Source organism: Leuciscus leuciscus (assembly GCF_965113295.1).
Source record: "Leuciscus leuciscus genome assembly, chromosome: 8".
Taxonomy (NCBI): Eukaryota; Metazoa; Chordata; class Actinopteri; order Cypriniformes; family Leuciscidae; genus Leuciscus; species Leuciscus leuciscus.
Window position 1 is genome coordinate 157,501 of NC_138732.1, and position 27,500 is coordinate 185,000.

The 27,500-nt window shown below is 44.4% G+C and overlaps 1 protein-coding gene across 4 annotated transcripts in view; it reads right to left on the reverse strand.

Moving 5' to 3' along the window:
* Nucleotides 1–27,500, reverse strand: part of evc (EvC ciliary complex subunit 1) — a gene marked incomplete at its 5' end in the record, with an annotated part of 37,688 nt that overhangs the window by 9,511 nt on the left and 677 nt on the right. The window contains 14 exons of one of the 4 annotated variants that reach the window (XM_082176924.1): nt 2,148–2,315; nt 3,430–3,550; nt 3,622–3,731; nt 4,581–4,793; nt 5,037–5,135; nt 5,666–5,829; nt 6,209–6,413; nt 19,324–19,476; nt 21,684–22,247; nt 22,315–22,374; nt 22,905–22,977; nt 23,075–23,274; nt 23,577–23,654; nt 24,285–24,383. In XM_082176924.1, the coding sequence (XP_082033050.1) occupies nt 2,148–2,315; nt 3,430–3,550; nt 3,622–3,731; nt 4,581–4,793; nt 5,037–5,135; nt 5,666–5,829; nt 6,209–6,413; nt 19,324–19,476; nt 21,684–22,247; nt 22,315–22,374; nt 22,905–22,977; nt 23,075–23,274; nt 23,577–23,654; nt 24,285–24,383 (2,307 nt within the window). Of the gene's footprint in view, nt 1–2,147; nt 2,316–3,429; nt 3,551–3,621; nt 3,732–4,580; nt 4,794–5,036; nt 5,136–5,665; nt 5,830–6,208; nt 6,414–19,323; nt 19,477–21,683; nt 22,248–22,314; nt 22,375–22,904; nt 22,978–23,074; nt 23,275–23,576; nt 23,655–24,278; nt 24,384–27,500 lie in introns of all 4 variants that reach the window. The other 3 variants (XM_082176925.1, XM_082176923.1, XM_082176926.1) reach the window with 3 other exon arrangements.

The window sequence follows — 27,500 nt, forward strand, 5'->3', positions numbered from 1 at the left end:
TGTCCAAGTGGACCCAGGGGGGCTGGATACGTACCGTTTTCCCAAGTAACCCTTCGTTAACACCGCAAGGTATCCAGGTTACCCGAAAAAAGGAATGGTCTCTTCCTCTGGGCCCTTTGTCAGTCCTACTGACTTAACCCAATAAGTCCTGTCCAGGAGGTCCCCAAATAGCAACAAACCTGCTGCCAGGTACTTCTAATTCCCAAGACAAGACCCCTTGTATCAACTCTAACCGAAAGGTCGGAATTGGCGGATGCACATTTCTGCACATCAGGCTTCTACCAACCTCTTCCCTCGAGAGAGCAGAAAGAAAAAGCAACAGAACAGATCAAATCCTTACCAGAAGGATGAAATCGTTAAATGCTTATGCCACCAGATGGCACCTCTCCAATATCTACCTTTCTGATGCGGTTACCTTGACCGCGGTAACTCAAAAAAAAAGATATTACTACTCCCGGTTCTTGCTCGAACAGATTTAACTCGACCAACCTTATCAAGACGAGAATAAACCTATCTTTTTAGTTAAAACTCACCTTGGGGAAGAACCATTTCTCCCACACCAAGTTCATGGAAAAATCGGTTTTCCCGAAGTACTCAAACCGATTTTTTTAGCTTCTAACTGCCAAGTCCTATCAGGACTATCCGATGTACAGACCATAAGCTACTACGGGTATGTTTTAAAGCAGAAGCTGGTACCAGCTTAGATCTATCTTGATCAGGACATTAACACAACTAGGTGTATTATCCATAGGGCTGCTACGGGTAGGTTTTAGAACAGAAGCTGGTACAGGCTTAGATCTATATTGATCAAGACATTAACACAACCAGGTGTATTATCCATAGGGCTGTTACGGGTAAGCTTTAGAGCAGAAGCTGGTACAGGCTTAGATCTATATTGATCAAGACATTAACACAACCAGGTGTATTATCCATATGGCTGTTACGGGTAGGCTTTAGAACAGAAGCTGGTACAGGCTTAGATCTATATTGATCAAGACATTAACACAACCAGGTGTATTATCCATAGGGCTGTTACGGGTAGGCTTTAGAGCAGAAGCTGGTACAGGCTTAGATCTATATTGATCAAGATATTAACACAACCAGGTCCATTATTCGTAGGGCTGCTATGGGTAGGTTTTAGGGCAAGAATTGGTGCCGGCCTAGATCTAAATTGATAGAGCAATGATAAGTCCAAACATTAACACCACCAGGTGTATTATCCATAGGGCAGTTATGGGTAGGTTTAGAGCAGGAATCGGTGCAGGCCTAGATCCAAATTGATAAAGTAATGCCCAATCCAAACATTAACCCAATCATGTGTATTATCCATAGGGCTACTATGGGTAAATTTAAAGCAGGAGTAGGTATGGGCTTAGGGTTAGGGTTAGGGTTAGAGGTTACAGGTTAGGGTTAGGAGGCTGTCTGACTCTGAGATACGAACGGGAACATGGTTTGTGTAACATTAGAAACACATTATTAGCTATATGATAGCGTAGTCAAGCCAAAGGCTAATCATATTAATAACTGTTATGCGATATCATTGTGCAGCGTTTACTACGGTAAAGTTGAGCGAGTGGATCAGGTATTCTGAGCTGAGCTGAGTGAGTGAGTTGAGGCGGGGCTCATTTGCATATTCATTGAACCGCACATACTAAATAAAGCAAGGGTGTCGAGTTACATTCAAGATATTTTAAGGCATGAAGACTTTTTTGGGGGGGGAAATAAAAGAGTTAGATATGTAATTTTGATGATCAAAGATGAGTTTTAAGGGATAAAATTACTGACTACAGGAGGACCAAGTCAAGTCTCCTTCCTTTATACAGCGCTTTAACAATATAGATGTTTCACAGCAGCTTTACAGTGATAATAGGAGATTACAGTAACAGAGAGTGTTTAGGCTTTACAGCAGCTCTAGAATAAAGTTATTGTCCAGATAAAGTTAGTTTGATTGATTCCAAGCGTTATCATCTCTCATTAAATGATCATCTCCGTGTAAACTTCGTAAAACGTAAATCCGTGAGAACGCTGACGGCGCACATGCGTATCACGTGTTCAGTCTATAGATATGAGCGTTTGAGTATAGATGTGCGCAGGCGTGTAGTCGTTCTTTACACAGTGACATCGCCAGATCCCTGTGACTCACTGACCTTCTGCTGTGTGTTGATCTGCAGGCGTGTGGCCCGGCAGAGGGCGTGGCCTAGCAGGAGGTGGGCGTGTCCCTGCAGCATCTCAACCGACGCCTCCAGCTCGTGCAGGAGATTCTGACCAATCACAGCCTCTGCACAGGAGACCGTTTCCACGGCGACAGAGGAGTCCTGCACACAACAGAACACTCAACCTGGGTCTGTGTGTGTGTTTGTATAGACTTAAGCATATTTGGGGTCAAAATATCTGTTTTTTAGTAAACAAGACTTAATATCTTCAGTCATTTTGCTTCTCCAGTAAATGTGTCTTGATTTAAGAATGTTTAGATATTTGTGCTGGAAAACAAGACAGAAACACTGAGGAAGAACATCATAGGAAAACAATAAAAGTTTATGCAATGTACCTTTTACATTAATAATGAAATAAACGTGTGTGTGTGAGAGAGTGTGTGTTGGTGTGTGAGTGTGTGTGAGTTCACCTGTGTGTGTTAGTGTGTGTGAGTGAGTGTGCGTGTGTGTGTGTGTGTGTGTGTGTGTTGGTATGTGAGTGTGTGTGTGTTGGTATGTGAGTGTGTGTGTGTGTGTGTGTGTGAGAGTTCACCTGTGTGTGTGAGAGTTCACCTGTGTGTGAGTGTGTGTGAGAGTTCACCTGTGTGTGAGTGTGTGTGAGTGAGTGTGCGTGTGTGTGTGTGTTGGTATGTGAGTGTGTGTGTGTGAGAGTTCACCTGTGTGTGAGTGAGAGTGTGTGTGTGAGAGTTCACCTGTGTGTGAGAGTGTGTGAGTTCACCTGTGTGTGTTAGTGTGTGTGAGTGAGTGTGCGTGTGTGTGTGTGTGTGTGTGTGTTGGTATGTGAGTGTGTGTGTGTGTGTGTGTGTGAGAGTTCACCTGTGTGTGAGTGAGAGTTCACCGGTGTGTGAGTGTGTGTGAGTTCACCTGTGTGTGTTAGTGTGTGTGAGTGAGTGTGCGTGTGTGTGTGTGTTGGTATGTGAGTGTGTGTGAGAGTTCACCTGTGTGTGAGTGAGAGTGTGTGTGTGTGAGTTCACCTGTGTGTGTTAGTGTGTGTGAGTGAGTGTGCGTGTGTGTGTGTGTGTGTGTGTGTGTGTGTGAGAGTTCACCGGTGTGTGAGTTCACCTGTGTGTGTTAGTGTGTGTGAGTGAGTGTGCGTGTGTGTGTTGGTATGTGAGTGTGTGTGTGTGTGTGAGAGTTCACCTGTGTGTGTGAGAGTTCACCTGTGTGTGAGTGTGTGTGAGAGTTCACCTGTGTGTGAGTGTGTGTGAGAGTTCACCTGTGTGTCTGACTGTATGGTCAGCTTCATCTCGTTCATCAATCGCAGGTAAAAGCCTCGCGCTGCTAAAATCCTCTGGAACTCCAGGATCAGCAGAAGCTGCTGGTCTATCAGAGCACACCTGCAACCAGTCCATGCGTCCATCAGCCAGGCCAGCCAATGGGTGGCTCAATCAGTGCATCACATGCTCACCTCATCTGCATATCTGAGTGCCTGGACACCATCGCCATGACGACGGCACGCTGCTGTTCCCCGAAGTGATGAAGACACGAGCGAGTCAAAGCGTCGTCCTCCATCCACGCCTGCAACCCAGCCAACCAACATCCATCACCTCACATTACTGCTGTTAGGGTTAATAAGTGCAGGTACTAATAATATTACGTTTATTTTTCAGAAGTGTGACAGTAAAGCTTAAACTGAGATGTAGATAAAATTAACTTTTATTAACATCCAAAAATGTACATATTCTACTCTTATTAAATGTACCACAGCGAACTGACCGACAGCAATTTGAAGAAAAGCTTTAGTTTTTCATGAGACTTTGTGACTTTTCCTACTTTCCTCATATCCTGTATTAGTGAGTGAACATGGCTAATAAGGCAATAACTGCTCCTCTGCCGCCATCTACTGGTTAGAGTGGTCATTTCATGTCTTTTTTAAATACACGTTTGTTTGCCACGAAGTGTTAGTTTTCCTTCATCTTTAAACTTTTAGTTTTACAAATCATCACATTAAAAATAACATTAAAATTGGATCATATTTAGAGATTTGAAGGGAAAAGTGTGAAGCACTTTAAAACGACTTTGAATTTCTCTCCTAAAGGTTTGCATGAACCCTGAAATGAATAATGTAAAAATATTAGACTATTTCTGTCACAATACCATGGTTACAGTTAGTGTTACTGCATTACATTCATGGTAAATGTTGGTGATTTGTGAACAGCCTAGTTGTTCGCTCATGGCACAATGTTTCTCCTGGTTTCTACGTCAGCGCTGTTTTTGAATGCTTCCCACAAGCTCATTTTAGTCGCACCGGCAGGAAAAAGGTTGAAAATGTGACATTAGGAGGCAGTCTGGAGCCCTGATATCCCATAATACTCCACATGACTGCAGTGAGACCTGTGTGCTATAATCACATGACTGCAGTGAGACCTGTCTGCGTCGCTGCAGCTGCTCTCGGAGCCTGCGCAGGTGTGTGTGGGCGTGGCCTTCCTCTCGCTGCATCCGATTGGCCACGTTGAGCTTCATGCTCTTTAGCACTGATTGGCAGAGGTCTTTAGAGGGGGCGGAGCCTGCAGTGATGCTGCTCAGGACAAACTTTGCACACAAATCAGCCAAGCGTCCACGGCTCTGACCAAACAAGCTCTGCGTGGGTATAAACACACACACACACACTCCTGATATACACATCATATGGGTTGTATAATATTGCGGGTCAACATTACATCAAATAATAAGGCAATATCTGCGGTAGTATGTAGTAAACATGATAGTCCGTCATTGCAGCGAAATCCATCCGCACCTAAACCTGACGCTGAACTTTATAAAGCACTGCAGAAATAAAGCTGATTATAGGTTATGATTGATTATGATTATGATGTTACTGACCGTCCAGTGTTCACACAGAGCCTCTGTGATTCTGCTGTCCTGCTGCAGCTCAAACTCTCTCCTCTGACGCCAGTGTCTCGTCTGCAGCTCCACACACGCCTGCGCAGACAGACAGATGAACAGTGAGACAAACGCCTGCGCAGACAGACAGATGAGCAGTGAGACAAACACCTGCGCAGACAGACAGATGAGCAGTGAGACAAACGCCTGCGCAGACAAGACAGATGAGCAGTGAGACAAACGCCTGCGCAGACAGACAGATGAACAGTGAGACAAACGCCTGCGCAGACAGACAGATGAACAGTGAGACAAACACCTGCGCAGACAGACAGATGAACAGTGAGACAAACGCCTGCGCAGACAGACAGATGAGCAGTGAGACAAACACCTGCGCAGACAGACAGATGAGCAGTGAGACAAACACCTGCGCAGACAGACAGATGAGCAGTGAGACAAACGCCTGCGCAGACAAGACAGATGAGCAGTGAGAGACAAACGTGTAGTGTCAGACACAGATGAGCAGTGAGAGACAAACGTGTAGTGTCAGACAGACAGATGAGCAGACAGACAGATGAGCAGACAGACAGATGGCCTATACAGCAGGTGCGACGCTGCCGTGTGTTTCTCACCTTCATCATGAGCCGGGCGTCTGTGTGTGTGTCTGTGTGTGTGTGTGAGTGTGTGTGTGAAAGGCGACTCCACTCGCAGCTCTGAGTCTTCATCATCCTCCTCCTCCTCACACAGATCTTCTGTACGAGCTCGAGCGCTAGTGTCTCTGTCTGACGTCTGATCGCTGCAGGCCACAGAACATCACATTAATGTGGGATTACAAATGTATTAAGAATATGTTTAAGATCTGCTGATCCTCTATCCTTACATAACATTACTTGAAGATCTAAGGTGGCCTTCTATATGAACATGACCCGAACCCAGAGAGACAAACTGAGAGTTAATCATTTAGTTCTAGTGAAGTCAATGGGGTCCATCAACTGTCTGGAAACAGACATTCTTCACAATATCTTCCTTTGTGTTTAGCAGAAGAAAGAAACTCATACAGGTTTGACACAACTTGAGGGTGAGTAAATGACAGAATATTTTTTTTTAAGTTAACCATTCCTTAAATTGATTTCAGATGTGGGGTCAGTGTGTGTGTGTGTGTGTGTGTGTCGAACCGTCAGCGCTCTGCTCCACTGCTTCATTAACCGCAGCCTGGAAGTCACTGAGAATCTGTGTGTCCAGCTGTCCATCACATCTCAGCTGCTCCACTGATTGGGTTGTGGCTTTCACCATAAACTCCGCCTCCAGTTTCAGGAGGGCGGTCCTTTCTCTCAGGCAGTCGCTCACTTCCTGCCAGCACTCGATCCTGTCAATCAGCATCTGTCGAACATCAGCATTAGCCTGAGCTCAGCATGAGCGTGAACACTGTAATGTGTGTGACTGTAGTGTGATAGTGTGTGTGACAGTAGTGTGTGTGACTGTAGAGTGAGTGTCATTAGAGTGTGTGTGACTGTAGAGTGAGTGTCTGTAGAGTGTGTGTGACAGTAGAGTGAGTGTCTGTAGAGTGTGTGTGACAGTAGTGTGATAGTGTGTGTGACAGTAGTGTGAGAGTGTGTGTGACTGTAGAGTGAGTGTCTGTAGAGTGAGTGTCTGTAGAGTGTGTGTGACTGTAGAGTGAGTGTCTGTAGAGTGTGTGTGACAGTAGTGTGATAGTGTGTGTGACAGTAGTGTGAGAGTGTGTGTGACTGTAGAGTGTGTGTGACTGTAGAGTGAGTGTCTGTAGAGTGTGTGTGACAGTAGTGTGATAGTGTGTGTGACAGTAGTGTGAGAGTGTGTGTGACTGTAGAGTGTGTGTGACTGTAGAGTGTGTGTAGTGTGTGTGACTGTAGAGTGAGTGTCTGTAGAGTGTGTGTGACTGTAGAGTGAGTGTCTGTAGAGTGTGTGTGACAGTAGTGTGATAGTGTGTGTGACAGTAGTGTGAGAGTGTGTGTGACTGTAGAGTGAGTGTCTGTAGAGTGAGTGTCTGTAGAGTGTGTGTGACAGTAGTGTGTGACTGTAGAGTGAGTGTCTGTAGAGTGTGTGTGACAGTAGAGTGAGTGTCTGTAGAGTGTGTGTGACAGTAGTGTGATAGTGTGTGTGACAGTAGTGTGAGAGTGTGTGTGACTGTAGAGTGAGTGTCTGTAGAGTGAGTGTCTGTAGAGTGTGTGTGACTGTAGAGTGAGTGTCTGAAGAGTGTGTGTGACAGTAGTGTGATAGTGTGTGTGACAGTAGTGTGAGAGTGTGTGTGACTGTAGAGTGTGTGTGAGTGACTGTAGAGTGTGTGTGACTGTAGTGTGATAGTGTGTGTGACAGTATTGTGTGTGACTGTAGTGTGGTTGACTGTAGTGTGTGTGTGTGTGAATATAGTGTGTGTGACTGTAGATTGTGTGACTGTAGAGTGTAGTGTGTGTCTGTAGAGTGTGTGTGTCTGTAGAGTGTGTGTGACTGTAGAGTGTGTGTGACTGTAGTGTGATAGTGTGTGTGACAGGTGTGTTTGACTGTAGTGTGGTTGACTAGTGTGTGTGTGAATATAGTGTGTGTGACTGTAGAGTAAGTGACTGTAGAGTGTGTGACTAGAGTGTGTGACTGTAGTGTGAATATAGTGTGTGTGACTGTAGGGTGTGTGACTAGTGTGTGTGTGACTGTAGAGTGTGTGTGTGTGACTGTAGAGTGTGTGTGACTGTAGAGTGTGTGTGACTGTAGAGTGTGTGTGAGTGACTGTAGAGTGTGTGTGAGTGACTGTAGAGTGTGTGTGACTGTAGTGTGATAGTGTGTGTGACAGTAGTGTGTGTGACTGTAGTGTGGTTGACTGTAGTGTGTGTGACTGTAGAGTGTGTGACTGTAGAGTGTAGTGTGTGTCTGTAGAGTGTGACTGTAGAGTGTGTGACTGTAGAGTGTGTGACTGTAGAGTGTGGTGTGTGTCTGTAGAGTGTGTGTGTGTCTGTAGAGTGTGTGTGACTGTAGAGTGTGTGTGACTGTAGAGTGTGTGTGACTGTAGAGTGTGTGTGTCTGTAGAGTGTGTGTGACTGTAGAGTGTGTGTGTGACTGTAGAGTGTGTGTGACTGTAGTGTGATAGTGTGTGTGACAGTAGTGTGTGTGACTGTAGTGTGGTTGACTGTAGTGTGTGAATATAGTGTGTGTGACTGTAGAGTGTGTGACTGTAGAGTGTGTGACTGTAGTGTGAATATAGTGTGTGTGACTGTAGGGTGTGTGTGACTGTAGAGCATGCAACGTCAACTGGCGGCCCGCGGGCCAAATCCGGCCCGCCAGAGATTTCCATCCGGCCCCCAGAATAATACTGAATTCAGGAATAGCCTTGTAAGAGGAAAAAGTATGTTTCCATATTTATTTATTTTGAAATCTAATGGGAAAAAACACCTTCTGAAAAGTAGCTTGTGCCATAGCCTGCCTTCAATCAAGAATGACGATAAACGCGTTGCTCTCATTGAACATCTTTTATTGTTTCACGTGCTCATTTTTTCACAAATTTCAAAATTTTCCTCGCCTGGGATTTGCGCACAATTGCGGTGTCTCAATAACAACCATCAACATAACAGAGAAGAACATGGTAATTGCAAACCTTGCACATCAGCAAATAGTTCTAATGACAAATAAAAGCGACAGGCCTCAGTTATTAGAAATGCTACTATTTACATACAATTAAAGTAGCCTGTGATCCAACAAATAAACACAAATAAAGTAAAACCGAGAAAATATCAGACTAAAATACTTACGTTTGCTTAATGGGAGAAGTTACATTTCCCCTTCGACACTATCTCTTTGACATCGGGCTTGACAGCTGTCAGGCTTATGCGCAAGCAGTCCTCCAAAGACTGGTTTGACAGTCGGTTCCTCTCATGCGTTTTTATAGAGTTCATTTTTGAGAACGCAGCTTCACAGGTGTATGTTGACCCGAACATGGTGAGCACATACATGGCCAATGTCTTCAGTGTGTCGTACTCTTGGGGACAAGCCACCCAAAAGGCGCTCAAGCTTTCAGCACCACGGAGAGCTGCCTTCATGTCACCAGCGGCCTGGATGTCAATCAGTTCACTTTGAATAGCCGCCTCGTCCAGCGGCATCACCTTCCTCACATTAGCGGAGAATTCTCCACCTGGGCTGATAATGAACGGGTCACGCACAAATCCAATGACATCCCTGGGAATGGCAAAGTCATCAAATCTGGCAGAGAAATTTTCCCTCAGCTGTGTGATAAATGTCTTCATGTTCTCTGTGACCTTGCTGTGACCCACTGTCTTAAGTGTGCTAAAGTGCAGCAGCCTCCCCGACAACAAATCTTCGTGGAAAAGATCAAGTTTGTTTCCAAAGGCATCAAGTTTTTCCACCATATGCACCACAGGTTTTTCTTTCCCCTGTAGTTGTAAATTTAGTGCGTTCAAATGGGATAATATGTCCGTTAAAAATGCAACGTTGCACATGTATTCTGTGTCTCGAATGATGCACAGGTGGTCAGCTGCCGCTTTTGATTGACTTTGCATTAAAAAATCCACAACTTGATCCCTGAGTTCAACGAAACGCTCCAGTGCTTTGCCCTTACTGAGCCAGCGCACGTCGTTGTGGAGTAAGAGGTCATCATGAGAGGCTTCAGATTCCTGCACAAATTTTCGGAATAGACGGTGCTGTGTGCTTGAATTCCCCCTGATGAAGTTAATTATTTTCATTGTTTTGTCCATAACCTCTTTAAGATCGCCACTTAATTTTGCGCACAGCACGCTTTGGTGAATGAGACAGTGAAGTGCGTTAATGCTGGGAGCGACAGCCTTAATTCTGCTCACTACTCCCCTGTTTCTGCCAATCATGGCAGGAGCACCATCTGTGACAACCAGGTTGACTTTTTCAAATGACAGTCCATGCTTTTGAAATAGTTCCTCCAGCTTACCAAAGATAATAGCGCCAGTTGTCAGGCCCTCCAGTGGAATCAAGGCCAGCAGCTCCTCTTTGAAATATTTGCCATCAAAATATCTGACGAAAACGCACATTTGGGAAATGTCAGTATTGTCGGTGGACTCATCAATAGCCAGCGATAGGTATCTGGCTTCTTTGATCTCATCAATTACAAGTCGCTGGACATTCTCTGCCAAAACATTGACACGGCGAACAGCAGTTTTAGCAGACAGAGGTATTTGCTTAACAGACGCAATTATCCTGTCCGTAGATTTGTCAGTGGCAAGTTCCTCCAAAACAGCCACCATGCACTCCTTAAAAACATCAGCATCGGTAAATGGCTTGTTATGCCTGGAGAGTACCCAGGCAGCCTGCAGAGACGCACTTGTTGCCCTCTCTTGCTCAGTTGAAGTTCGGTTAATAATTCCGCTGGCATGGGAGTACTGAGATTTCAAAGCAGCAACTTTTCTCCAACGGGCCTCTGACTGTTCAGGATAAGACTCCTTGAAGCTTGCATGCTTTGTGCTGTGGTGACGCCTCAGATTGTACTCTTTAGCGACAGTTTCGTTGCAAATGAGGCACACAGGTACAGCATTTCTAAAAGTAGGCACTATGAATATGTACTTATCAGTCCATTCTTCTTTAAAACTACGGTTCTCTGAATCAACTTTCCGCTTAAGGCTCTTTGAGAGTGCCATTTTTCATTCAAATATATTCAGATGGCCTTTTTTCTAGTGTTCTCCACAAACTACGACCTGCATGTGACAGTGATGGACAGCTTGACAGCCTCACAAATATGAAGCCTAAAATATCGCTATTGCCCCCTGGTGGCTTGCTGCAGTACAGGTAATATGTAAAAAATAACAGAAATTTGGAATGAGAATTAGTATATAAAATAATAACATATTACTTAGGATACAATTAAAATTTTATTTTATATACGAGTATCTGGCCCTTACGGTGTCTGCAGAGAAAAATTCTGGCCCTTGGACAAATATAGTTGATGACCCCTGCTGTAGAGTGTGTGTGTGACTGTAGAGTGTGTGTGTGTGACTGTAGAGTGTGTGTGTGTGTGACTGTAGAGTGTGTGTGACTGTAGTGTGATAGTGTGTGTGACAGTAGTGTGTGTGACTGTAGTGTGGTTGACTGTAGTGTGTGTGTGTGACTGTAGAGTGTGTGTGACTGTAGAGTGTGTGTGACTGTAGAGTGTGTGTGAGTGACTGTAGAGTGTGTGTGACTGTAGTGTGATAGTGTGTGTGACAGTAGTGTGTGTGACTGTAGAGTGTGTGACTGTAGAGTGTAGTGTGTGTCTGTAGAGTGTGTGACTGTAGAGTGTAGTGTGTGTCTGTAGAGTGTGTGTGACTGTAGTGTGATAGTGTGTGTGACAGTAGTGTGTGTGACTGTAGTGTGGTTGACTGTAGTGTGTGTGTGTGAATATAGTGTGTGTGACTGTAGAGTGTCAAGTCAAGTCAAGTTTATTTGTATAGCGCTTTTCACAATACAGATTGTATCAAAGCAGCTTCACAGTATTAAATTAAAATAATACAACAAAGTTTTTTCAAGAGGAATTTATTGATTGATAAAATTAAATTAAATATCCCCAAAATATCCCCAACTGAGCAAGCCAAAGGCAACAGTGGCAAGGAACCGAAAAACTCCAAGTGACCTAATGGTGTCCTAAAACTTCATCAAGTGACCTAATGGTGTCCTAAAACTCCATCAGGTGACCTAATGGAGAAAAAAAAACCTTGGGAGAACCCAGGCTCAGTCGGGGCCAGTTCTCCTCTGGCATTTATGAGCTAGAGGCCGGATTGTAGTTTGAACTGTGGGATTATATGAATGCCTGGCTGAAGAGATGCGACTTTAATCTAGTTTTAAACTGGGAGAGCGAGTCTGAGCAACGAACAGTATCAGGAAGACTATTCCAGAGTTTTGGAGCCAAATGTGAAAATGCTCTCCCTCCTTTGGTGGTTCTGGATATCCTAGGTATGACCAAAAGCCTTGAATTTAGTGATCTTAAAGAGCGCGATGGATTATAGGGTGATAGAAGATCCGTTAAATAGACTGGAGCTAAGCCGTTTAGGGCTTTATAAGTCAGTAGCAATACCTTGTAATTAATACGGAGCTTTATAGGTAACCAATGCAGTGATGATAAAATCGGTGTTATATGATCATATTTTCTTGATCTCGTAAGAACTCTAGCGTCGGCATTTTGGACTAACTGTAGCTTGTTTATTGAGGATGCAGGACAACCAGCTAATAAAGCATTACAGTAATCCAGTCTCGAGGTCATGAATGCATGAACTAACTTTTCTGCATCAGAAACTGATAGCATATTACGTAGCTTAGCAATGTTTCTAAGGTGGAAAAAGGCTGTTTTTGTAACATATGAAATATGATTTTCAAAAGACAGGTTGCAATCGAGTATAACACCCAGGTCTTTTACTGTAGAGCAGCCATTCTCAAACTGTGGTCCGCGGACCACTAGTGGTCCGTGAGGGTACTGCAGGTGGTCCGTGGAAAGGCTAAATAAAATATAAAATAACCTTCATTTTACCAGGAAATTCCCATAAAAAAAGAAAAGTAAAAAGAATATGTAGGCCTATATTGATATAACATTTTAATTAAATTGTCAAGTTATTGTGTGATTACTAAAATAGCCTAGTGGTGTTCGGCCGACATTCAAGTTCAGTGCCGTTAGAACCACAACATTGGTTCGGTGGATAGCAACAGGTTCTCTGAAGAGAAAAGGGCAGAGGCAAATATGTTCTCATTATCACATCACACGCATAGCCTTTAATGGTGCGTTCACAACGGACGAAATTTCGCTTCAAACTTTTGTTTTTACGCGCGTCAATTTAGCTCTCGACGCGCGAATTGATACAAAGTGGTCAAGCGTATCACTAGACGCGGCAGGCGCGAATTTCACATACCGGTAATCCCTTTTTGAATTTGACGCGCTATTCGCATCCGGTGTGTGAACGCACAGTTAGGCATAGGCAGTTTATATGAAACGAAATGTTTATAAATGGAATGAATAAGGCCTGTTATTATTTAATTTCCAGTTAGTTTCTTGATCTCGCGTTTCTGAAATGTTTTGCAGATGTGCTGTTAAGTGGACAAACTTTTTGAGGACTTGTAAAACTCTGAAGATTAATAATAATAATCCCCTAAAATAGCCAAAGGTTTTGAAATGTTGACTATATTCCAGTGTTCTTATTACTGTATAGATTTCATACTACATTGCTATGTAAATAAGCCTGTTGTTCAAATGAACCTGATTATGCCCTGGGCGCTTGAGTAGCCTAAATAAATAAATTAAATATGTGGCAGCCGTTGTGTGCAGTAAACTTTCCTTTAACAAGCCTGTGATGTGATGACCAGTTATAGTTTTAGTGCTAGTAAGCCTATTTAGAGGTGCAGATTAATTCAGGTAGGACTGTGTGTAGACATATTTTATTATGTGTATTATGAGGTGGTCCGCGAAAATTCTTGATTACAAATAGTGGTCCACACACTCAAAAAGTTTGAGAACCCCTGCTGTAGAGGATAAAGTAACAGGACATCCTATGATGTTAAAGTTGTATTGTGCGATGTTTTGTGGGCGGTTTTTTGAACCGATACAGTGTGTGACTGTAGAGTGTAGTGTGTGTCTGTAGAGTGTGTGTGACTGTAGTGTGGTTGACTGTAGTGTGTGTGTGAATATAGTGTGTGTGACTGTAGAGTGTGTGACTGTACAGTGTGTGACTAGAGTGTGTGACTAGAGTGTGTGACTGTAGTGTGAATATAGTGTGTGTGACTGTAGGGTGTGTGACTGTAGAGTGTGTGTGTGACTGTAGAGTGTGTGTGTGACTGTAGAGTGTGTGGTTGACTGTAGTGTGTGTGTGAATATAGTGTGTGTGACTGTAGAGTGTGTGACTGTAGAGTGTGTGACTAGAGTGTGTGACTGTAGTGTGAATATAGTGTGTGTGACTGTAGGGTGTGTGACTAGTGTGTGTGTGTGCGACTGTAGAGTGTGTGCGACTGTAGAGTGTGCGACTGTAGAGTGTGTGCGACCGACTGTAGAGTGTGTGCGACTGTAGTGTGTGCGACTGTAGAGTGTGCGACTGTAGAGTGTGCGACTGTAGAGTGTGCGACTGTAGAGTGTGCGACTGTAGAGTGTGCGACTGTAGTGTGTGCGACTGTAGTGTGTGTGAGTGACTGTAGAGTGTGTGCGACTGTAGAGTGTGTGCGACTGTAGAGTGTGTGTGACTGTAGAGTGTGCGACTGTAGTGTGTGTGTATGTGCGACTGTAGTGTGTGCGACTGTAGTGTGTGCGCGACTGTAGTGTGTGCGCGACTGTAGAGTGTGCGACTGTAGAGTGTGCGACTGTAGAGTGTGCGACTGTAGAGTGTGCGACTGTAGGGTGTGCGACTGTAGTGTGTGCAACTGTAGAGTGTGTGCAACTGTAGAGTGTGTGCAACTGTAGTGTGTGCGACTGTAGAGTGTGCGCGACTGTAGAGTGTGCGCGACTGTAGAGTGCGCGACTGTAGAGTGTGCGACTGTAGAGTGTGCGACTGTAGAGTGTGCGACTGTAGAGTGTGCGACTGTAGAGTGTGCGACTGTAGTGTGTGCGACTGTAGTGTGTGCAACTGTAGAGTGTGCGCGACTGTAGAGTGTGCGCGACTGTAGAGTGCGCGACTGTAGAGTGCGCGACTGTAGAGTGTGCGACTGTAGAGTGTGCGACTGTAGAGTGTGCGACTGTAGAGTGTGCGACTGTAGTGTGTGCGACTGTAGTGTGTGCAACTGTAGAGTGTGTGCAACTGTAGTGTGTGCGACTGTAGCAGGGCCTGAATTTCATTTTGGAAAATGGGGGGGAAATCCCCCCTTAGGTGATTCTTATGGGGGGGAATTTTTTATTTGAGGGGGGAGTTTAGACTTTTTTTCAATTTTTATTACATTTATCTCACCTAAATGTATGCTCACTCATTGCATTTTTACAATGGGGTAATTTTGTTCTTAAGAATTTACACAACTCAAGGAAGCTTGATTTCAATCTTTGAATTAAATTGAAAAAAGTAGCACAAATAAATACAATGGAATAAAGATACCAATAAAGAGAAACAAAGAGAAAAGTTTTTGCTTAGGTCTAACACTAGTATTCAGAAATACTAGAGACTGAATAAAGTAATCAAAATCAAGTATTTTAGTCTTGACTAAATTAAATACATAGGCTATTAATCCTGATTCCTTAAAATGAAAGCTATGTTTTGTTGTTTTGACAACCAAATTAATGACAGACACATATGGCTGCTGTCCCTTTAAGAGCTATAGTGCACGGATCCTGTTTTCAATATACGGTCACGTGCGATTTATGCTTATTTAAGACATAACCGACTGTGTTTAGAGGATACTCACCAAGACCGAAATTGAAAATTTTCGCATGTTTTTGACTGTTAAAGCGATATAATCCACGAAAAATAACCTTTTGTTACCCGCGAGCTGTTTGTGAGGCGGCTTTACTCTATGTATGTGTGCAGAGAAAAAAACATCTCTAACCCTAACCCTAACCCTAACCTCACCAAGACCGAAATTGAAAATTTTCGCATGTTTTTGACTGTTAAAGCGATATAATCCACGAAAAATAACCTTTTGTTACCCGCGAGCTGTTTGTGAGGCGGCTTTACTCTATGTATGTGTGCAGAGAAAAAAACATCTCTCAGACAGCGCGCAAGTACTGAATAGTTTCAAATCGCGTGAATGTTTAAACTGGTAAGACTTAAAAAGACGTGCAAATGGTAAAGTTACTTATGATGCAGTGCTGGCCCGATTATGCAAGTGACAATTCCGTCTATCCCGACTCCCGAAACGCGAGAGTGTATTATCGCCGCCTGCAGCTCTTAACGAGCTGATAGAAGACGCAGCACTTCTGAATCGCTGTTTGTGAAATTGCGTCTCGCAGACGGTTTTAAAATGACTGATTTGATTTTATAATCTGTGTGGATTAATTTACTAATACAACCTACATATGCTAAAGTGAATCAATGTTTGCGGGAATTTCCCGCATTATAAATGGGAGACTTGCGGGAATTATTAAAATGATGCGCAATACCCGCAATCCCGCGCCGAAATTCAAGCCCTGTGTAGTGTGTGCGACTGTAGTGTGTGTGCGAGTGACTGTAGAATGTGTGCGACTGTAGAGTGTGTGCGACTGTAGTGTGTGCGACTGTAGAGTGTGCGACTGTAGAGTGTGCGACTGTAGAGTGTGCGTGAGTGACTGTAGAGTGTGTGCGACTGTAGTGTGTGCGACTGTAGTGTGTGCGACTGTAGAGTGTGCGACTGTAGAGTGTGTGACTGTAGAGTGTGTGTGAGAGCGACTGTAGAGTGTGCGACTGTAGAGTGTGCGTGAGTGACTGTAGAGTGTGTGCGACTGTAGTGTGTGCGACTGTAGTGTGTGCGACTGTAGAGTGTGCGACTGTAGAGTGTGCGACTGTAGAGTATGTGACTGTAGAGTGTGTGTGAGTGACTGTAGAGTGTGTGCGACTGACTGTAGAGTGTGTGCGACTGTAGTGTGTGCGACTGTAGTGTGTGCGACTGTAGAGTGTGCGACTGTAGAGTGTGCGACTGTAGAGTGTGCGACTGTAGAGTGTGTGTGAGTGACTGTAGAGTGTGTGCGACTGACTGTAGAGTGTGTGCGACTGTAGTGTGTGCGACTGTAGTGTGTGCGACTGTAGTGTGTGCGACTGTAGTGTGTGCGACTGTAGAGTGTGTGTGAGTGACTGTAGAGTGTGTGCGACTGACTGTAGAGTGTGTGCGACTGACTGTAGAGTGTGTGCGACTGTAGTGTGTGCGACTGTAGTGTGTGCGACTGTAGTGTGTGCGACTGTAGTGTGTGCGACTGTAGAGTGTGTGTGAGTGACTGTAGAGTGTGTACGACTGACTGTAGAGTGTGTGCGACTGTAGTGTGTGCGACTGTAGTGTGTGCGATTGTAGTGTGTGCGACTGTAGAGTGTGCGACTGTAGAGTGTGTGACTGTAGAGTGTGTGTGAGTGACTGTAGAGTGTGTACGACTGACTGTAGAGTGTGTGCGACTGTAGAGTGTGCGACTGTAGAGTGTGCGACTGTAGAGTGTGCGTGAGTGACTAGAGTGTGTGCGACTGTAGTGTGTGCGACTGTAGTGTGTGCGACTGTAGTGTGTGCGACTGTAGTGTGTGCGACTGTAGAGTGTGTGTGAGTGACTGTAGAGTGTGTGCGACTGACTGTAGAGTGTGTGCGACTGTAGTGTGTGCGACTGTAGTGTGTGCGACTGTAGAGTGTGCGACTGTAGAGTGTGCGACTGTAGAGTGTGTGACTGTAGAGTGTGTGTGAGTGACTGTAGAGTGTGTACGACTGACTGTAGAGTGTGTGCGACTGTAGTGTGTGCGACTGTAGAGTGTGCGACTGTAGAGTGTGCGACTGTAGAGTGTGCGACTGTAGAGTGTGCGTGAGTGACTGTAGAGTGTGTGCGACTGTAGTGTGTGCGACTGTAGTGTGTGCGACTGTAGTGTGTGCGACTGTAGTGTGTGCGACTGTAGAGTGTGCGACTGTAGAGTGTGTGACTGTAGAGTGTGTGTGAGTGTGTGAGTGACTGTAGAGTGTGTACGACTGACTGTAGAGTGTGTGCGACTGTAGAGTGTGCGACTGTAGAGTGTGCGTGAGTGACTAGAGTGTGTGCGACTGTAGTGTGTGCGACTGTAGTGTGTGCGACTGTAGTGTGTGCGACTGTAGTGTGTGCGACTGTAGTGTGTGCGACTGTAGAGTGTGCGACTGTAGAGTGTGTGTGAGTGACTGTAGAGTGTGTGCGACTGACTGTAGAGTGTGTGCGACTGTAGTGTGTGCGACTGTAGTGTGTGCGACTGTAGAGTGTGCGACTGTAGAGTGTGCGACTGTAGAGTGTGTGACTGTAGAGTGTGTGTGAGTGACTGTAGAGTGTGTACGACTGACTGTAGAGTGTGTGCGACTGTAGTGTGTGCGACTGTAGAGTGTGCGACTGTAGAGTGTGCGACTGTAGAGTGTGCGACTGTAGAGTGTGCGTGAGTGACTGTAGAGTGTGTGCGACTGTAGTGTGTGCGACTGTAGTGTGTGCGACTGTAGTGTGTGCGACTGTAGAGTGTGTGTGAGTGACTGTAGAGTGTGTGCGACTGACTGTAGAGTGTGTGCGACTGTAGTGTGTGCGACTGTAGTGTGTGCGACTGTAGTGTGTGCGACTGTAGTGTGTGCGACTGTAGAGTGTGCGACTGTAGAGTGTGTGTGAGTGACTGTAGAGTGTGTGCGACTGACTGTAGAGTGTGTGCGACTGTAGTGTGTGCGACTGTAGTGTGTGCGACTGTAGAGTGTGCGACTGTAGAGTAGAGTGTGTGCGACTGTAGAGTGTGTGCGACTGACTGTAGAGAGTGTGCGACTGACTGTAGAGAGTGTGCGACTGTAGAGTGTGCGACTGTAGAGTGTGCGACTGTAGAGTGTGTGCGACTGTAGAGTGTGTGCGACTGTAGAGTGTGCGACTGTAGTGTGTGCGACTGTAGTGTGTGCGACTGTAGAGTGTGCGACTGTAGAGTGTGCGACTGTAGTGTGTGCGACTGTAGTGTGTGCGACTGTAGAGTGTGCGACTGTAGTGTGATAGTGTGTGTGACAGTAGTGTGTGCGACTGTAGTGTGTGTGTGTGTGTGTCTGTAGTGTGTGTGTGTGTGTGACTGTAGTGTGTGTGTGTGTGTGTGTGTGTGTGTGTGACTGTAGTGTGTGTTTGTGTGTGACTGTAGTGTGTGTGTGTGTGTGACTGTAGTGTGTGTGTGTGTGTGTGTGTGTGACTGTAGTGTGTGTGTGTGTGTGTGTGTGTGACTGTAGTGTGTGTGACTGTAGTGTGTGTGTGTGACTGTAGTGTGTGTGTGTGTGTGTGACTGTAGTGTGTGTGTGTGTGTGTGTGTGTGTGACTGTAGTGTGTGTGTGTGTGTGTGTGACTGTAGTGTGTGTGTGTGTGTGTGTGTGTGTGTGTGACTAGTGTGTGTGTGTGTCTGTAGTGTGTGTGTGTGTGTGTGTGTGACTGTAGTGTGTGTGTGTGTGTGTGTGTGTGTGTGACTGTAGTGTGTGTGTGACTGTAGTGTGTGTGTGTGTGTGTGTGTGACTGTAGTGTGTGTGACTGTAGTGTGTGTGTGTGTGTGTGTGTGTGTGACTGTAGTGTGTGTGACTGTAGTGTGTGTGTGTGTGTGTGTGTGACTGTAGTGTGTGTGTGTGTGTGTGTGTGTGTGTGTGTGTGTGACTGTAGTGTGTGTGACTGTAGTGTGTGTGTGTGTGTGTGTGTGTGTGTGTGTGTGTGTGTGTGTGTGACCGTCACCTGCAGGACTGACGCCTGAACCTCAGACAGAACCTCCTCCATTGGTCGCAGGCATCCAATGATGATACGCATGACTTCCTCCGAGACATCCCGGGAAAACCTGCGCTGAAGATTCTGCCCGAGCTGCTGCAACTGCTGTGCAAAACTCACAGCCTGAACACACACACACACAATAATTAAAAGTGACATATCATGAAAATTTTACTTTTTCCGTGTTTAAGTGCTATAATCGGGTCCCCGGTGCTTCTACCAACCCAGAAAACATTAAAAGTGACACATTTTTGGTGAGCCTTTCTCTGCAAGCATGTAAAAAAATAAGCCGATCAGATTTCGCTCTCCTTCCAGGGCTCCAGACTAACTTTTCCACTGGTTGCACTGGTGCTACCAACTTTCTCAGTTGGTCGCACCAGCATATGATTTGGTCGCACCTTTTTTTTTTTTGCTACATGCCATGGTATTAATCAATGCATGCTGATGAATAGTGGTCTTAATCTGCATACCCTAGTTCTGCACTGATGTAAAAAGACTGACAGTGACACAAGACCTCATGTTAGCAACATTTTTTAATCTTTTAACTCTCAAAAAAACTATTAAAAAAACATGTATGTTATTTAATGTTTGATTATAATTTTACTGTCTTCACATAGGGATGGGAATTGATAAGATTTTATCAATAATAGTAATGCCACTGACGATTCTGATTATCGATCCGATTCTTTAACGATTCTCTTATCGATTCTTGATAGCACTGTGTGGAACAATGTAGTCATATGCTTTTCAAAAAACACAAGTGGTTTTATTTATTTTAAAGCTTAAGCTTGAGTAAGCAAACTGTACTTTTTATGTAATTTATGTAATAAATAGAACCTTATTGTAAAGTGTTACTGATTAGTTATACACTGATTCAGACGTCTCCTGAGTTCACTGTTGGAAAGATCAGTTGTCCATTCATTAAAATGAATCGGTTCAAAGGAGTCATTAGTTCGTGAATTGGACGTGTCATGCGCGTTGTGTGATTCTCCCAGCAGTTAGGACATGAACATCCAAGATTTGTGTCAACACAGAAAACATTTCATCACTGGATAGTTTTTTTCGTTTAATTAAAGTGTTGTTTTGTGTCAGCTGAATGTCCGGAACGCTTTTCAGAGAAGATAAGGCAACAACTTATTTAGCACAATTCACACCCAGCGGTAATTCAGAAAAAAAAAAATATCTCCGAATGCTCCACATGAAACTTTGGTCTTCCGACCTTTTACCACCGTGTCGATTTATTTAGATTAATATGTGCGAGGGAGAGAGAGCAGGACAGCGCTTAGTTTGGAGACGGTGAAGTCTTGTTTACACTTTCGCCTGACTCCGAAGAGAGAGAGAGAGAGAGAGAGAGAGAGAGAGAGAGAGAGAGAGAGAGAGAGAGAGAGAGAGAGAGAGAGAGAGAGAGAGAGAGAGAGAGAGAGAGAGAGAGAGAGAGAGAGACCGAGTCTCTCTCTGCTCGTTCTTTCAGTTAAACAAGCGCAGCAGTTCATCTACATTACTCACCGATCAAATAAGACTTTGACGGAACAAAAATTCACTTTGGCGGGCGCTACAACAAGTTCAAGTACATGACCATGCACTCGCACAAATGCGACCACGTAAAATTTTAACTCGCACATTCTCAAAAAATGGTCGCATATGCCGCAGTCTGGAACCCTGCCTTCTGACGTATGAAGAGCATCTTATTATAATATTACCGGCCCTTAATCTGCACGTTTACACACACCAGCCGACATTTGGTTTCGCGAACGACAACAGAGACCAGTTCTAACGCAATGATAAAGATCCAGCAAAGCCTGAAACTGTTCTGTGGTTGAGCACAGACAAGCACTGAACACTATTGACCAGAACATGTCACCGCTGTCTTATAAACACCTCAGGAACTGTGGACACTTGTGGAGAAGTTAAACATGATGATGAGATGATCAGTGTAACTCCACAACAACTACAGAAATGTCTCCACTAACATTCAGAAGCTCTTCCTGAGTCTCTCCGTAAAGCTGCACTCGCTACTGGTTATTCTGGGATTCTGGATGAGTGAGATTGGCCTGTTTTGTTATTGCCGGAGTTTCTGAAGATCATGTAAAGACTCCGCCCTCTTCTGAAAGGAGGCGGAGCTAAAGCTCATTTGCATTTAAAGGGACACACACAAAAACTGCGCACACACAAAAACTGCGCTTTTTTGCTCACACCCAAAACGGGGCAAATTTGTCAAGCTATAATAAATGACCTGGTATTTTTAGCTGAACATTCTGGAGACACCATTACGTTAACGTTAAACCTCCCATCCTGTGCGCCGTATCTGTTTCTGCTGTGTTTGAGATTACCGTCTGCAGTGATCGCTCCAGCTTCTCCAGTCCCGCCTTCTCCACCTCCTCCACAGAACACATGACCACGCCTGACTCCGCCCCCTCATCCACAGACACGCCTCTCTTCAGAAGCTCCGCCTCCTGCACAGAGACTGACTCCGTCCCCTCATCCACAGACACGCCTCTCGCCAGCAGCTCCGCCTCCTGCACAGCGCCTGACTCCGCCCCCTCCTCCACAGACACGCCTCTCTTCAGCAGCTCCGCCTCCTGCACAGCACCTGACTCCACCCCCTCGTCCACAGACACGCCTCTCGCCAGCAACTCCGCCACCTGCACAGCGCCTGACTCCGCCCCCTCATCCACAGACACGCCTCTCGCCAGCAGCTCCGCCTCCTGCACAGCGCCTGACTCCACCCCCTCATCCACAGACACGCCTCTCGCCAGCAGCTCCGCCTCCTGCACAGCGCCTGACTCCGCCCCCTCGTCCACAGACACGCCTCTCGCCAGCAGCTCCGCCTCCTGCACAGCGCATGACTCCGCCCCCTCATCCACAGACACGCCTCTCGCCAGCCGCTCCGCCTCCTGCACAGAGGGTCAGTGTGAAACGGCAGCAGGTCATTGAACACATGATTTTCCTCACGTGTCTCACCTTGATGATGTCAGTGTGTTCTCTCTCGTCCAGCAACACACGCAGAATCTGCAGGAACATCTGCACAAAGTCCACAAAGACATTTATTTTATTACAATGTTAAATTAAAGAATTAGTTCAACTTCAAATCAAAGTAGAACTTCAAATCAATACATCCTGCACATTTTTTCTTATGCATACAACAATCCGGACAAAACCAACATTTAACTCATAGGTTGGTTTTACATTATTTTATCAAATAATATAAATATGCATATACAAATTTTCAATATTTTTTTTTATATAAATATATTAAATTAAAAAAATGTGTTCATATACAGTATATTACTTTTTTAATTTTAACTATTTAAGACAATAATAATAGTTAACTTTTAACTTTATCCCAAAAGCACTGTACGCGTACCCTGGTGAATCCTTTCCGTTAGTCACAAACCCTCACAAGTGTACGAAACATCAGGACAGGTTTCTGTGATAGAGTATGATATATGATGATGATGATGATGATGATGATGTATGATGATGATGATGATGTATGATGATGATGATGATAATAATGGATTATGATGTATGATGATGTATGCGTGCCGTACCGTGTGCTTCTCCTGCTGCAGGCGTGATGTGTGTCGCTGCAGCTCCTCTAGAGTCACACACACCAGACTGACCCTGCACACATCATGTGACCCTGATTAACCCTTCACTGGCTCCTACACCTGCTCAGTTTCTGCAGGTAAATCTAGGACTGTGTGTGTGTGTCACTGACCGTGAGTGGCAAGGGGTTTGTGGGTAATGCTGGACTCTCCTGAACACGTGACTGGCGTGTGTTTTAGACGAGGGGCCGCAGGAGACAAACTGACCGCTGTCATCATCCTCCCTCTCGTGGCTCGGCCAATCATCAGCCAGGGAGTCCTGACACCTGGGCGGCTCGTGCAGAGAGGGGTTAGAGGCTCCGTCCGCCAGCGGCTGCACACACACACACACACACACACACACACACACAGAGATCAGATCAGGAGCAGGTCAGCATGCAGACAGCGCACGTACACACAGACACACAGACACACAGACACACAGACACACACACACACACACACACATCAGAAGCAGGTCAGCATGCAGACAGCGCACGTACACACACACACACACACACACACAGACACACACACACACACACACACACACACACACACACAGAGATCAGATCAGGAGCAGGTCAGCATGCAGACAGCGCACGTACACACAGACACACACACACACACACACACCCTGTATCTCTGGTTGATGGGGTAGATCACTCTAGCCTTCAGGGCAAACGCAGCCACATCTCTGTTGACTGTCCACTCCTGAGAGAAGAAGAAGAGATTCTCCTCAGTGAAGCTGCACACACACACACACACTTTTATGATGGACAGATGCACTTTTATGAAAGAAGAATGTCATATACACCTAGGATGACTTGAGGGAGAGTAAATCATGGGCTAAATTTCATTTTAAAGTGAACTACTTCTTTAACAGTAGGAATCAGTGATGCTATCAAATGTTGGCAACTGAAAATATTAGGGCTGAAATCCCTGAACTTGACAGTAAGTGTTTACAGGATCAACCGAACGCTGGAATTTCAATAGTACGTGAAGTTCGCGGCTCCACTGTTGCAGGAAACTTGCACAACGTTCTCGAATGAATAATTTATCAGACGCACGCCGGTCTGTTATTGAAGCGACTTCGAGATTATATAGCCACGCCCCTAAACATGCCACGCCCCTAAACATGCCGCGGAACAAGACGAACTGTGATTGGTTGCGTTGTCAGTCAAACGTCCTCTTGGGCCAATGAGCCATCAGCCTGAAGCTCTGGCCACGCGAGACTAGCTACAGGGGGACTTCAACAGATATTAGCATAATCCACAGAAATTAAAATGGGAAAAAATGAAACTGTTAGTGTGTAAGCAGTCTGTTAGTGAGTGCAACACACACTGGTTCATCCGGTCCACAGCTCCGGCGGTCACAGTCGCTCTCCTCCTCCTCCTCTTCCTCATCTTCCTCATCCTCCTCACGCCGGCGCAGGCCTCCACACTGACACACAACACAGCCTCATCAACACCTCTACACGGCTCATATCCTCACAGTCACAGAGGAAGATATAAAGAAGATTCAGTGTCTATGAAAGCAATAGAGGTGTGTGTGACATGAGCTCATTTCCTCCGCATGAAACACTAACCAATGGGAGAAACAGAGTGATTGCCTGATCTAGTACAGTTGATGAAAACATCATTATTAATTAAACATACAGTAAATAAATCATGTTTAAATCAATCAGAATAAAACACCATTTTCTGTATTTTCTGATTTCTAGAGTGATAAAAAAAAAAACTCTAATATGTCAACAAAATCAAACAATTTAGTTTTGAACTTGGCTTTGTCCAATGTTCAGATTTATGTGCTGGAAAGTTCATAAAACTTTTAATCAATTTTTTTTTGCAATTTATAATGTAATCAATCAGCTGTGGAATCTGGGGGGTATTCCAGAAAGCTCGGTTAACTTACCATTTGGTAAATCATAACCTCTGGGTTGATTTACCCCAAACCCGCATACCATGAGTATGTCGGTTCCAAAACACCTGAGAAGAGTTAGTTTAATCAACCTCCTACTGGTTACCCAGAGTTAATGCGCGCGCACGGTGAGTACATAAAGACATTTTCAATGGATCGCCGATTTCAGGAGTCACCATGGAAACCCCGGGAGAAAAAAAGCGAGCTACATAGGCTACTTAGGTGAAACTGAGTTGGAGGTTTTAATGCTTGCTTATGAAGACTATAAGCCCATTATAAAAAAAATATAAAAATAAAAAGCAATACTGCTGCATCAGCAAAAGAAAGAGAGTTGGCTTGGCAAAAAATAACGGACAGAGTAAATGCACGAGTTTATAAAATTATAAATGGGCTATTTTCCTCTTTCATTGTGACGCAAAAAAATTATTTGGGGCATGTAGTAAAAATAGACAAGAATTTACTTGTTGGCCTCCATACATTTCTTAATATTACAGTAGTAATGCACATAATTGTCTAGTAATATGTTGGCCTCTTGTTTTATCAGGTGTAATCCTTCTGGAGCCAGAAGAAGTGTGAGCTAAGTCAAATTGAAACACAAAAACATTCTCCAACAATGTAATTTAGTATTTAATGTAGCCTAATTTAGTTTTCTATGTAGCCAATAGAAAGAAGGCTGAGGCCCGTAAAACAGGTGGGGGTCCACCTTTACCTTCCCTCACCCCAGCTGAGGAGCTGGCGCTGTCCCTTAATAAAGGGCGACCTGTGGTCGATGGGATTCCAGGGGCAGTTCGTCAGACTCAGCTACCAAGACAAGTGGCTTAGTAAAATGTAGGTGTATCATATTAATACTTGTGATTTATTTATGTTTTCACTGTTTTTGTCAGTGTTTTAATAAAGCACCATTTTAAAAAGGCATTTTGAATGCATTTTACAGTCATTGATTCACTTGTGCAGTATGCATGCTGCTTTAACTGCATATGCTGTGTACTGTAATCTTATTACTAGTACTCTTAGATGTTCCTAATGTCCTTCTTTATTAGTTGTATTTGTTTAAGAATATACATTGAGTATTGAATATGCATGATTATCTTATTGGTTTAATTATCTTGCAGTTGCTGATGGCCACATTGTATTATTGGATCCTCCTGCAACACCACACTCTGTCACAGTTGTAAGTGATTATTGTCTTTAGGTTTCTGTTTGCTAGACCAAGCATCCTTGCTTATTTTCATTGTAGGATGACAATGAAGAGACCACTTCTGCTGTGACAGAAACAGAAAATGTGGGGAGGCCCATTAGAGGTATGATGCATAGAATGAATTCCCCCTTTTTTGCATAAGAGAATAAATAAATTGTCATTGTCATTTTACAGAATATGGCAGGAGATTTTAATACAGATGAGGGTCCATCTACCTCCACACAGAATCTTAGCAGTGTAAGAAATGTTGTGCAGTTCTCCTTCCTCATTTAAATATTTGGTCTGTGTTTGTATTACAGACTTTATCAGTCATGTTTAATTATTCTGTCTTTCTAGTTGCCTGCCAAAGAGCTGTATAAGGTCCACCTTCACCTCTCACCTCTCAGTGTGGCAATGTTGTGAAGAACAACACAAGCAGCTGTGATGTCACATGACCTTTCTGGGTTGACCCTGAGCCCAAGCAGGCACTGAAACCTTGCCTTCAGGATGCCTATGGTCCATGTTCTGCTGTGGGCCAGGTTGAATTGTGCCTGTGGTCCAGGCTCAGGTTCAGGGTAGGGTGTCATCATATAGGGCAGACAGGGGTACCCTCTGTCCCCCAGCAAGTAACCATTGAAGTGTCATATAAAGGTAGTTAAAGTGTATAATTGCATAAAAAAATAAAATAAAATAAACATTGTGTAAGGCAAAATTTGTGGCACAATGATGCCTCCCTAAACATTCTGGCATCATGTACAGACCCTGGCCATTTGGCTTCAACATTAGGGGTTGCATCACATATTACCTAGTTAGTGGGGACCAGTAATGAGGGTGATTTAATGGTTTAAACACCCAAACATTTAGCACCCAAAAAATCTATTGTCACCTGCACATTGATGCTATAGATTGACTTCCTATTAACATATTCTCCTTCATTGACTGAAGGAGCTTTAATGGGAATGTGGGTTCCATCAATGCACCCAATTACATTTGGGAACCCTGGAATTGAAAGTTATATAATTAGAAACTTTTAAAATTATTGTGACTGTCACTGTATACAGTATGTAGTGCTATGTAACTAAAATGGTCTTTCATAGAATATCATAGAATGGACAAACCCGCCACTCTGTGGAATTCCTCTTTAATGACCCTCAGTGGTTTATGGCCAGGGAACTGCACAAAAGTGTGTAGGAACCGTTTGAGTGCAATGCATAGCCTACTGTACGAACAGCCCTTCACACAGTTGCCTTTCCCACATGCTCTGCATCGACTATTGTATACAAAAAACTCACCGTCGCAAAAAAAGTTAAATAAATGGAGTTAAATATTTAACTCCATTATCTTCGTTTAATAAATGAACGATTCTTTTGAAAAACGGTAACGCTCCCGCAAATATTCATTTGGATAGGAAAACACATTGATACGTGGTTGTATCACCCTCTCACGGCGGAAAAGATTTCGTA